We start from the raw sequence: 11,111 nt of genomic DNA, 5'->3' as shown, positions 1-11,111 counted from the left end.
TTAAGGTTTATTAGACCATCATTAGTGGAGTAATCCACCATAGTTACTCTCACATTAATTAATTATATAAATAATCATAAATTAAGTAAAGCAATCCTAAAAGAACTTAAGCAAAATCACTCTATTACTAGAGAACCCCAAAGAAGGTTACTCAAACATTTAAAAAATATATATTGTTTTTTTTTGTGTTTATTAATTATCAAATTTTCTTTTTTGCCAACTTTCTTGATGAATAGTGAATTAAAACAAATATTGCATTGCATGATGGATAGATTAACAGAACACAATCAAGAACATTCAAGAACAAAAAACAGAACCTGCAGTTTTAAAAACAGAACCTGCAATACAAGTACAAAAAAAACCCTACAAATTTCAACCTAAACTACAAAACAAATATCTACAATGTAAAGGATACCAACTTTTGTCATATTTGATTATCACTAATGTTACTACATTCACATGACCTTGTTGAGCAATACAAACATTCACTAATGTTACTACATTCACTGCCGATGTTAGGATCGCCACTAGGTAGAATATCTCTTTCTCCGGTGTTAATGCTGAAGTTCGATTGTCCCACCTGCACAAACACACCTGGCTGATTACATCTTTGTTATCATTATTTCAGCTTCTAGAGCCTCTGTTATTAATAAGAACTTGGTGTGAATGTAGTATTAGAGGTCACCTTGGCAATCAAGACAATGAAGAAAGAACCTTGAAGCGACATTGACGATCAACATAACTTTCCGCTTGAACCTCTTTCTTCTTTCTTCAGGTACTAGTCATATCACTTACATAATATAGTGGCACTCTTCATGCTCTCGACTCCGGTCCAATATATTTTACAAAACCAGTCAAAGGCAAACACAGAAGAAGATATCAACGTTGGCTAAGTTCTTAACAATACTGATAATACGCCTTGTTGAGCAATACAAACCATTCATTTCATTTTCAGCCATGGCCCGGTTCCTTTCACTTTCCTCTGCAAATTTAACAAATCCATAACCTTTTGATCGCCCATTACTTGGATCAGTAACAACCTTGGCACCTCTAACTGAAGATACTTGTAATTGTAGCTATTTTAAGAAATCTGCAAATCCAAATTCGACATCACTTAATCTACTTAAGCTAATCCCAAGATCAGAATTTTCCAACCAAAATGCAATACAAGAGAATATTGAGCTTAATCCAATCTACTTAGGCTTATTACATTCTGATTCTAAGCTTAATCCACTTGAGCTTTGCTATTAAGCTTTAGTTAGCCAATAAACTCTAACAAGAGATTGCAAACAAAGGAGTTACCTCGTCACGGCTTTTAGGCCATGGAACCAGCTGATGGTAACCTTTAGGAGGCGGAACCAAGCAATTCAAGCCTTTACCTTTTGCAGCACAGTGACGCTCGACTGTAACCTTCTCCGTCTCAGTCACCATCGACGGAGGCGGTTGTGTTGTGGCGGGGATTTGATACGGAGACCTCCGGGATCGAGCTGCCGTCGTTGTCGCAGCATAAGAAATCTCCGCCGTCGTTGGTGGTGAGAACCGAAGCGTCAAATCTTAGGGTTAATCCAACAACCCTCCGCCGTCGTTGGTCGTGAGAACTCCGTTTGTATCGAGAGAGAAGAGAGAGAATGGGGAAGAAAGAAAAAGAAAATGGAAAAAAAAAAATTCATTTAATATTTATGTATTTACGAATGAAAATAGGCCACGTACGGTTACTCATGGTGTTGCTTCAGATGCTTCCCAGGGAATCGATTCTCTCCTAAATAGATTGTAAATAGATTTTTTATTCAGTTTTTTTGCCCCAAATGGTTGAGTAACCATGAGAGTAACTGCCAGTAAAGATGCTCTTATGCACTGATATATCATCTGTTTCTTTTGATTATGCGCCCTCAAACTCCTTGTTATTGATGGATATGTTAAAAGATGGTGTCACGCTTTAATTTAGTTAAAATTTTAATGGACTATTGACGATTACACTCGTCCATATACTGTATATTGGTCAAATTTTGGTCCCACTGTCCATCTATTAACAAAAAGATATTTTCTTTTTGTAATATTTTTGGTCATCTTTATGCTTTTGAGGAAGAAAAGAAAGATAAAAAGAGTAAATAAAAATCTGATTTTGATATTTAGACAACTTGAGAGATATTTTACTTAGAGTTTGGAACCTTTTACATGATCTTGTAATTCGACGACAGATGGAAAAATAAGAAGGGGGTAAACTCAATAACTTGAAGATCTTTTTGTGCTCGTGATGATAAGACGCTTTACTCACTTTCACATTCAAAATATATATTGGAATAAGTAGGAAAAATTAATAGAAGAAAAATGAGATACAATGACTGAAATTGGAATGAGAATTAATCTTTAACAGAAGGAGCTTTGCAAGAAACTAGTGATTTAAGACTAATCTTCTTCCCTTTAGACACAACCTTATCATCGTCAATATTTATACGATTTGAACACTTTCTCATTGCAATAAGGAAAGGATCATCATCATCGTCAAGTTTAATATCATTTGAACACTTTATCAACGCCATAAGGAAGGGATCATCATCGTCTTCTTCTTGTCCCTTTCCCGTCTTTTTCCATTTCATCATACATGATGATTTAACTACCGAGGAAGATCTAACCAACCGTTTTGATGATAACGGATATGGTGGTGGCAAAGGTAGCAATGATGGTACCACCATTTTGTCATCGATATTTGACGTTACGTCTATCTCTAATTCATCTTTATTTGATAGTGATGATGAATCTTGAGGCAATGATGCTGAAAAAGGCAATTTATTTTCGTGAGATGACATGGTTTTATTATGTGACTAGTGATCAAAATCGATGATATACGAATAGACTAGCTAACTATATAATGTGTCTATTTATAATACGATTTCGTTAGGTTTTGAGTGGGGGATTGAGACATGATAAGACAGAACAACTTGGAAGAAAAAAAAAAGAACAATTAAGGAGGTGACACATGCTTGTTATAATGTTATGGTTACTGTCTTACTGAAAATAAATTTTAGAAGAGCATGCATGGGACTTTCTTAATTATTCACATTCATTACATAACGCATATCATACGTATGAGTAAATACAGAATTTGTATAAGTAATATAAGATCATCGCTTCTCAAAGAGAAGAGAGCACACTATAATAAAACATAAATCAGTGATGGGTACAAACTACGTATGTATCTCACTCGGTTTCGTTAGAATGCAAAAGATCAGTAAGATATGTACATGTATTTGAGGGTTTTATTATTTTCGGTTGCAATTGATATAATTAACGGATTGAATGTTGTAGGAAGATTAAAATCCAATATGTGAGGGGGAAAAAGATACTAACTATATATAGACGTATTACAATTAACATGGTCTACTACTACGCACAAGATTTTCATGTGATATTGGACTTAGGTTTTGCATTGGGATTTACAAAAGTTATGAACGGGCTGATAATGGGCTCACAAGTAAAACGATTCTTCGTACAAAACTACACATCTGCAAAGTGGTGCATGATGTACAACTATTCGATTCAAAGAGAAGTGTTTACAGAACAATTTAAAAGTAAATCTTATTAATGATTTGTAAATGGAAAGTGAAAAGAGTGTGACGCACTACTAAGGACCACCCCCACAAAAAAATTATGTGAAATTGGTTTAGTGGCCGTTTCTTGCTCGGTAAACAATACGCTTGTTTTGTAGTAAATAGGAGTGTCAAACGGGTATGCCCGCGCCCGAACGGGCTAACCGTGATGGTCCCGTATTTTCAGTTATCCGCCGCGGACAGGTCCGTCACGAGCGGCGGGCGACGTATCTCCGCCCATGCCCGCTCCACCTAACTTTGCGGACTAACGGGCATGCTTTACTACTAGTAAAGCTTGTTTTAAACTCGCTATATCATATGATCAGTGGCGGAGCCAACGTACAAAGAGGGGTGTCAGATAACACCCATAACATTTATATATTTTTTTTAATTATAAGGTAAATTTTCTAGATAATGAGATGTTTTGGTTTAAAATATTCACAATGACACCCATGTTATATTTTTTTTGGTAATGAGACATCCATGTTATATGATCTACTCTTCTCTTTGACACAATGTATATTTATTTTGCCACTTAACATAATGCCTAATCCATTTTTGTTGGCTAGAAATATATATGACACCTGTAAGCAAAATTTCTGGCTCCGCCACTGCATATGATATGACTCTCTCTACCCATGGTTCCCAATTGGTGGACCAAAATCTACAATTAAAAAAAGAACAAAAAAAACTCAGTGAATGGATGTCATGATTTTCTTTTTAGACCATTTAAAGTAAATTTATTCAAAAAAAGTTGAATCTGTCACACTATAAAGATGCACATACTGCCCACTGCAATATTATTGTTCTTTAACAAAAAAAAAAAAAGAAGTACTAGTGACTTTTTAATAAGAAGACCAAAGAACAATTCTAAAACTCATGACTTATTATTTGTCAGTTGATCTCTTACTAAAATAAAATGGATGGCATGATTAAGATCTAATCATGACTGTTGTTGGTTATACACAATTTATACAATAATCAAAGTTCAAAACAGCTGAAGTTATAAATCACACCCAGCTAATCCCAAACACAATCAAAGTCTTATCCTACGCATAATACCTCACTACTCTGCTAAAACGCGCCTCTTACAATTTACAAATTTCTTCTGTAACCGTTTTTTTTTCTTAATTTTCTTGAACACACTCACCTCACCACTCACATGAAAGTTCCACTTTCTTCTTCTTCAACGTTTTCGAAACCTCTCTAAAAAATCGATGGCGAGGAGTCACCGGTTTAGCTACCAGTTTAGCAACCGGTTAATCCTTCTCATCCTACTAACATTAGAAACGGCACAACGTCCAACAACAGCCGATCCAAACGACGAGGCGTGTTTAAAAAACCTCCGTGAAAACTTACAAGACCCGGCGAGCAACCTCCGTAACTGGACCAACTCCGTCTTCACAAACCCATGCTCAGGCTTCACCTCATACCTCCCCGGAGCTACCTGCAACAACGGAAGAATCTACAAACTCTCCCTAACCAACCTCTCCCTCCGCGGCACCATCTCTCCGTTTCTCTCCAACTGCACAAACCTCCAGTCTTTAGATCTATCCTCAAACCAGATCTCCGGCGTTATCCCGCCGGAGATTCAGTACCTCGTCAACCTCGCCGTCCTTAACCTCTCGTCTAACCAACTCTCCGGCGAAATAACGCCGCAGCTCGCTCTCTGCGCTTACTTAAACGTGATCGATCTACACGATAACCAGCTCTCCGGTTCGATTCCTCAGCAGCTAGGTCTGTTAGCGAGGCTGTCTGCGTTCGACGTTTCGAACAACAAACTCTCCGGTCAGATCCCGACGTACCTGTCGAACCGAACCGGGAGTTTCCCGAGGTTTAACGCGAGCTCGTTCGTAGGGAACAAGGGACTGTACGGTTACCCGTTGCAGGAGATGATGATGAAAAGTAGAGGCTTGTCTGTGATGGCCATCGTTGGGATTGGGTTAGGGAGTGGCGTGGCGAGTTTGATGATTAGTTTTACTGGTGTTTGTTTATGGTTGAGGATTACTGAGAAGAAGATTGTTGAAGAAGAAGGTAAGATTAGTCAATCTATGCCTGATTACTAATTACTATATTTAATTACGGCCAAGATTACTAAAAAAAACATTCTTCATTTGTTGAGTTTTATTTTATTTTTCATTTACTATATAGTTTTTGTTGTTGTTATTTTATGTTTTGAGTTATATTTTAAGGAATGAGAATATTCTTTATGGGAAGGTGAGGCAGAAGAAATAGGCTAATGAATTAGTTTAGTTAAATTGAGATATGTTTTGTAATAATAATGGACAGGATTTGTGTATTATTGGTAGTAGCAGTACTACTACTAACGGATACTGCGGGATTTTTATTATTTTTGGTTTGTTGAGAGACGAACAAGTGGACCAAAATACTGATCTGGGTACCTTGATGCCAGTACGTTGTGTCAGTAATAGATGAAACGTTGTGTTTTGTATTCTATAGATCAAAAATTATACAAGAGCTACTTTAGGATACGCGATGATCATCATCATTCATCATTATCCCTCCCACTCTATCAAGAAGAGAAGAGAGACTCATGATTATGCTTTTTTAAAAAATTTTGAATTCTTAAACTCTTGAATTTTGTAAGAAAAATTGAATAAAAAAAATTAAAAATATAAGTATGGTTTTTGTTCCTTCGCTTTAATAAACCGGGTCTATCGGTTAACACCTAAGTTTAATCGATTACAGTCTCATCCAGCTGCAACCTCGTTGCTTCATAGCTCCTATTGAGTTGATGGCTTCTCTAGTCTCTTGTGCTTCTTTCCACAAACCAGCTCCTGCGTAAATATTCGACAGTTGAACATAAACAGATGGATCATTCTTCTCTTTCTCCATTAGCAACCTGGCAACCATCTTCCCCAGCTTCAAATCTCCATGAGCAGCACAAGCACTAAACAAAGCCCACCACACATCTACACGAGACCCGATGCTCTTCTCGCTGATCTTTACCAAGCTTTCCGCTTCATCGAGGTGACCAGCTCTACCAAGAAGGTCAACTAAGCACGAAAAATGATCCACATTTGGTACTATCAGACCGTGACATTCCACCATTGAGTTGAAAATCTCGAGTCCCTCTTCGACTAAACCAGCGTGGCTGCAAGCAGAGAGAACCGCTGTGAATGTGGCTGCATCGGGATACACCTCGCCTTCATCTCGCATCGCTTTGTAGGTTAAAACCGCGCTCTCTCCTTCCCCGTGTCTAGCGTATGCAGAGATCAGAGAATTCCACGACACAACGTCTTTTTCAGACATCTGCTTGAACACTTCAAGAGATTTTTGTATAGTCCCACATTGAGAGTACATGTTTATAAGGCCATTACCTATTAATGTCGTCTCCTTGAATTGGCCGTGTCTAAGGACGTACGCGTGCGTTTGACTTCCGAGCATCAAAGATGAAATGCTTACGCAAATACTCAAAAGTGTACTTAGAGTATAAGCATCAGGTATGATCTTGACCTCTGAGTCTAGCAAGCACGAGAACCTTTCCAACCCTTCAAAGGGAAACCCGTTATGGTAAAACCCTGAGATTACCGCGTTCCAAGAGATTAGATTTTTCTTCGGTGATCTTTCAAATATTAGGTCAGCTTTTTCTATCTGTCCATTCTTGGAGTAGGCAGATATTAAAGCATTGGAAATTTCAATCTTCGAACTAAGGCCAAACTTGGTTATACACGCTTGAACCATCTCCAGGGCATCTAAATCTAGAGAGGTTGCTAAAAGACTTCCGAATGTAAACTCATCCGGTTTAACTCCTATTCTGTGCATTCGCTTGTATACCGACATCGCAGACTCTCCCAATTTTGCTTGGTTATAACTGGAGATCATTGTATTCCAAGTAACCAGATCTTTCTCTTCCAATGACTCGAAAACCTTATGAACAGCATCAAACTCCTCAAAAGAAGAATACATTGTCATAGTGGCATTGTTAACCAAAGTATAATCTTGATACCCTGTCTTGATGGCTAATCCATGTACTTGGTGTCCCATAGCCACACATGAACACGAACTCATCACGCTAACAAAGCTTAGATCGGTTGGTCTAAGACCAGCTTCTAGCATTTGTTTAAACACTGACAAAGACTCTTCTCTTTTGAAACCAGCCAAACCATCAATAACCACATTAAAAGTGACCTGATCACGAACAGCAACATCAGCTTCTTCAAACACCCGACAGGCATCACAAACAACTTGGCAGTTGAAATACATTGTAATCAAGGCATTCACAACAGACGAAGCAACCAAAAACCCAGCTTTTATAACCAGCGAATGCACCTGCTTACCAAAATCCAAAGAACCATAGTAACACATACTCAAAACAGTAGCAAAGCCAAACTTGTCATGTCTAACACCAAGCTTGTGCATTTCTTGAAACAACTCGATACTTGTTCCGTGATACCCACTCTCTTTACAACCAGTGATCATAGCATTCCAAACCGCAACATCACCTCTCTCAGGCATTTTATCAAACACCTCAAAGGCATACTCTATATCCCCAAGCTTAAAGCAAGCACTCAAAAGCGTCGTCCATGAATAAACATCAGGCTCCTTAATCTCTTCGAAACTCTTCTTCAATAAAACTAAGTTCCCTAATCTCGCATAGAGAGAGAGAAGCGTATTGGAGACGTGAGAGTGACACAATAAACCAGAGCGAATCGCATAGCTATGAACCTGACCACCGAAGTTGGTATCACGGAGGTGCCCAGATGCAGTAATTGCTACGGAGACGCTGTACTGATCTGGTCTCAGAGTTGTGCAACGGTGAACATAGGCGAAAAGCTTGAGCGCGTTTCTGTTCTCGCCTGAACGAGTGAGACCCGTTAGTCTCCGGTTTAAATTGAGCAACGTAGTCGAGCTTTCGGCTATGGCTGATAAATTCTCTGTTAAACATAGAGCTTTTCTCATCAGTCATCTATAAGCTCTTTCAGGTCTTGACCATATGCAAAAACAGAGGAAAAGGAGAAGACTTTATATAAGACGAAACTGCAAAAACAGAGGAAAAGGAGAAGACTTTATAAGACGAAACGGTGTCGTTGTGGAGAGAGTGAAGTGAGAGAGATGCGGAGATTCTCGACCGTAGTCAAACGCTGTGTTCTCTTACCATCTTCTCAAGCAAATTCTCGAATTGATCTCATTTGCAAAAGTTTTCACATTTCCAGAGTTCTTAAATACGATTTCGTTGAATCAACAGAGAGAAAGGAGAATGGGGTTGGCTTAGTTTGTCAAGAAGATGAATTCGCCGGTGACGTCGAGAAGATATACAGGATTCTGCGGAATCACCATTCTAGGGTTCCGAAGTTGGAGCTTGCTCTTAACGAATCAGGTATTGATCTGCGACCCGGGTTAATAGTAAGAGTGTTGAGTAGATGTGGTGATGCTGGGAATTTAGGTTATAGATTCTTTCTCTGGGCAGCGAAGCAACCTGGTTATGGTCACAGCTATGAAGTGTGTAAATCTATGGTGAAGGTTCTTTGTAAAATGCGTCAGTTTGGAGCTGTTTGGGGTTTAATTGAAGAGATGAAGAAAGAGAAACCAGAGTTGATTGAACCGGAGTTGTTCGTTATACTGATGCGGAGGTTTGCTTCTGCCAACATGGTGAAGAAAGCAGTTGAGGTGCTCGACGAAATGCCTAAGTATGGGTTAGAGCCTGACGAGTATGTGTTTGGGTGTTTGTTAGATGCTTTGTGTAAGAACGGTAGTGTTAAGGATGCTTCAAAGCTTTTAGAGGATATGAGAGAGAAGTATCCTCCGAATTTGAGGTATTTTACTTCGTTGTTGTATGGTTGGTGTAGGGAAGGGAAGTTAATGGAAGCTAAAGAAGTTTTGGTTCAGATGAAGGAAGCAGGGCTTGAGCCTGACATTGTTGTTTTCACTAACTTGCTTAGTGGGTATGCTCATGCTGGCAAAATGGCGGATGCTTATGATCTTATGAAGGATATGAGAAAGAGAGGGTATGAGCCGAATGCGAATTGTTACACGGTTTTGATTCAGGCGTTGTGTAAGACGGAGAAGAGGATGGATGAGGCGATGAGGGTTTTTGTTGAGATGGAAAGGTATGGATGTGAGGCTGATCTCGTGACTTACACGGCGCTGATAAGTGGGTTTTGCAAATGGGAGATGATCGATAAGGGTTATAGTGTTTTGGACGATATGAGAAAGAAAGGAGTCGTACCATCGCAAGTAACGTATATGCAGATAATGGTGGCTCATGAGAAGAAAGAGCAGTTTGAAGAGTGTTTGGATTTGATTGAGAAGATGAAGCAAGTAGGTTGTCATCCTGATCTTCTCATTTACAATGTAGTGATCAGATTAGCTTGTAAGTTAGGGGAAGTGAAAGAAGCGGTTCGGTTATGGAATGAAATGGAAGCTGGTGGTTTAAGCCCCGGAGTTGATACATTTGTTATTATGATCAATGGATTTACAAGCCAAGGTTGTCTAATCGAAGCTTGTGATCACTTCAAAGAGATGGTAAGCAGGGGAATATTCTCTGCGCCTCAATATGGAACGCTGAAGTCGTTGCTGAATAACCTTATTAGAGATGATAAGCTTGAAATGGCGAAAGATGTTTGGAGTTGCATATCAAACAAAAGCTCTTCTTGTGAGCTTAATGTAGCAGCTTGGACAATATGGATCCATGCTTTGCTCGCAAAAGGTCACGTGAAGGAGGCGTGTTCGTATTGTCTGAATATGATGGAGATGGACTTGATGCCGCAACCTGATACTTATGCGAAACTTATGAAAGGATTGAATAAACTGTACAATAGGACGATCGCTGCAGAGATTACAGAGAAGGTGATGAAGATGGCAAGTGAGAGAGATATGAGTTTTAAGATGTATAAGAATAGAGGTGAGGAGATTTTGATTGAGAAAGCTAAACCTAAAGGGAAGAAAGAAGGGAAGAAGAAAGGGACAACTCATCATAGGCTTAAGGGAGGAGGTGAACGAAGTAAAGCTAAAGTATTTTGACATTATTACCTAGAGTTTCCAAAAGAAGCAACTTTAGATTTATAGTTGAATCAAACGTTCATGCGTTTGCTTTGTTTCATTATTACATTCGATCTCTTTGTTATCTTTGCTAAGAATAAACATGTAGTTGCATTCATTTTAACTCTTGAACTTGACTAAGAGCGAAAATGGCACTGTTGTTATTCGGAAAAGGATACATTTCTACACAGCTGTTGCCTTTGTGATGGTGTTATTTAACACAATCCAAAATCGTGGTACTAAAAAGCATACGTAGCATCAGAATCGGCACGAATTACAGTTTTACTCACAATGTATGGAGTCTTTGGACAAACAGATTTACTTCAGGTAGGAAATTGACATTTTAAGTATAGTTTGTGTATCATAACAATAACAATTGTTCGTCTAGGAACCGCCATTCATTCTGAATGTTATTTATTTCTATAGATGCTTAAAGTTAAGAATTTGGAGGCATTATAAGTGTTAAACTGAACCGAATTCAAAACCGAGTTTGTTAATTCAAATCCAAACTGAAATAATAAA

The 11,111-nt window shown here is 38.6% G+C and overlaps 3 protein-coding genes and 1 long non-coding RNA gene across 6 annotated transcripts; 2 read left to right on the top strand and 2 right to left on the bottom strand.

The window, feature by feature from the left end:
- LOC104711499 lies at positions 351-1,758 on the bottom strand. 2 transcript variants are annotated; one of them, XR_755313.2, is made up of 3 exons: positions 1,303-1,758; positions 686-1,090; positions 351-580 (listed from the first exon to the last, which is right to left on the bottom strand). It is a non-coding gene; the product is annotated as an uncharacterized LOC104711499 (long non-coding RNA). The 2 variants fall into 2 exon arrangements; XR_755312.2 differs by having other exon boundaries at positions 686-1,758.
- On the top strand, positions 4,499-5,889 carry LOC104711498 (inactive LRR receptor-like serine/threonine-protein kinase BIR2). Its single transcript, XM_010428199.2, has one exon. It carries the CDS (start codon positions 4,805-4,807, stop codon positions 5,651-5,653), a length of 849 nt encoding a protein of 282 aa, XP_010426501.1. The 5' UTR covers positions 4,499-4,804; the 3' UTR covers positions 5,654-5,889.
- LOC104711497 (pentatricopeptide repeat-containing protein At3g49740) lies at positions 6,191-8,528 on the bottom strand. The gene has a single exon (XM_010428198.2). It carries the CDS (start codon positions 8,508-8,510, stop codon positions 6,291-6,293), a length of 2,220 nt encoding a protein of 739 aa, XP_010426500.1. The 5' UTR covers positions 8,511-8,528; the 3' UTR covers positions 6,191-6,290.
- LOC104711495 (pentatricopeptide repeat-containing protein At3g49730-like) lies at positions 8,615-10,707 on the top strand. Of its 2 annotated transcripts, XM_010428197.2 has the most exons (2): positions 8,625-8,928; positions 9,019-10,707. In XM_010428197.2, exons 1-2 carry the CDS (start codon positions 8,664-8,666, stop codon positions 10,569-10,571), a joined length of 1,818 nt encoding a protein of 605 aa, XP_010426499.1. In that variant the 5' UTR covers positions 8,625-8,663; the 3' UTR covers positions 10,572-10,707. The 2 variants fall into 2 exon arrangements, with proteins under 2 accessions (XP_010426498.1, XP_010426499.1); XM_010428196.2 differs by having other exon boundaries at positions 8,615-10,707.

This window comes from Camelina sativa, chromosome 9 (genome assembly GCF_000633955.1).
Source record: "Camelina sativa cultivar DH55 chromosome 9, Cs, whole genome shotgun sequence".
Classification (NCBI taxonomy): Eukaryota; Viridiplantae; Streptophyta; class Magnoliopsida; order Brassicales; family Brassicaceae; genus Camelina; species Camelina sativa.
This window is presented reverse-complemented; position numbering and strand designations above follow the sequence as displayed.

Coding starts and splice junctions, on each gene's coding strand:
- LOC104711497 (XM_010428198.2), bottom strand. CDS start 8,510: ATGAGAAAAGCTCTATGTTTAACAGAGAATTTATCAGCCATAGCCGAA.
- LOC104711495 (XM_010428196.2), top strand. CDS start 8,664: ATGCGGAGATTCTCGACCGTAGTCAAACGCTGTGTTCTCTTACCATCT.
- LOC104711498 (XM_010428199.2), top strand. CDS start 4,805: ATGGCGAGGAGTCACCGGTTTAGCTACCAGTTTAGCAACCGGTTAATC.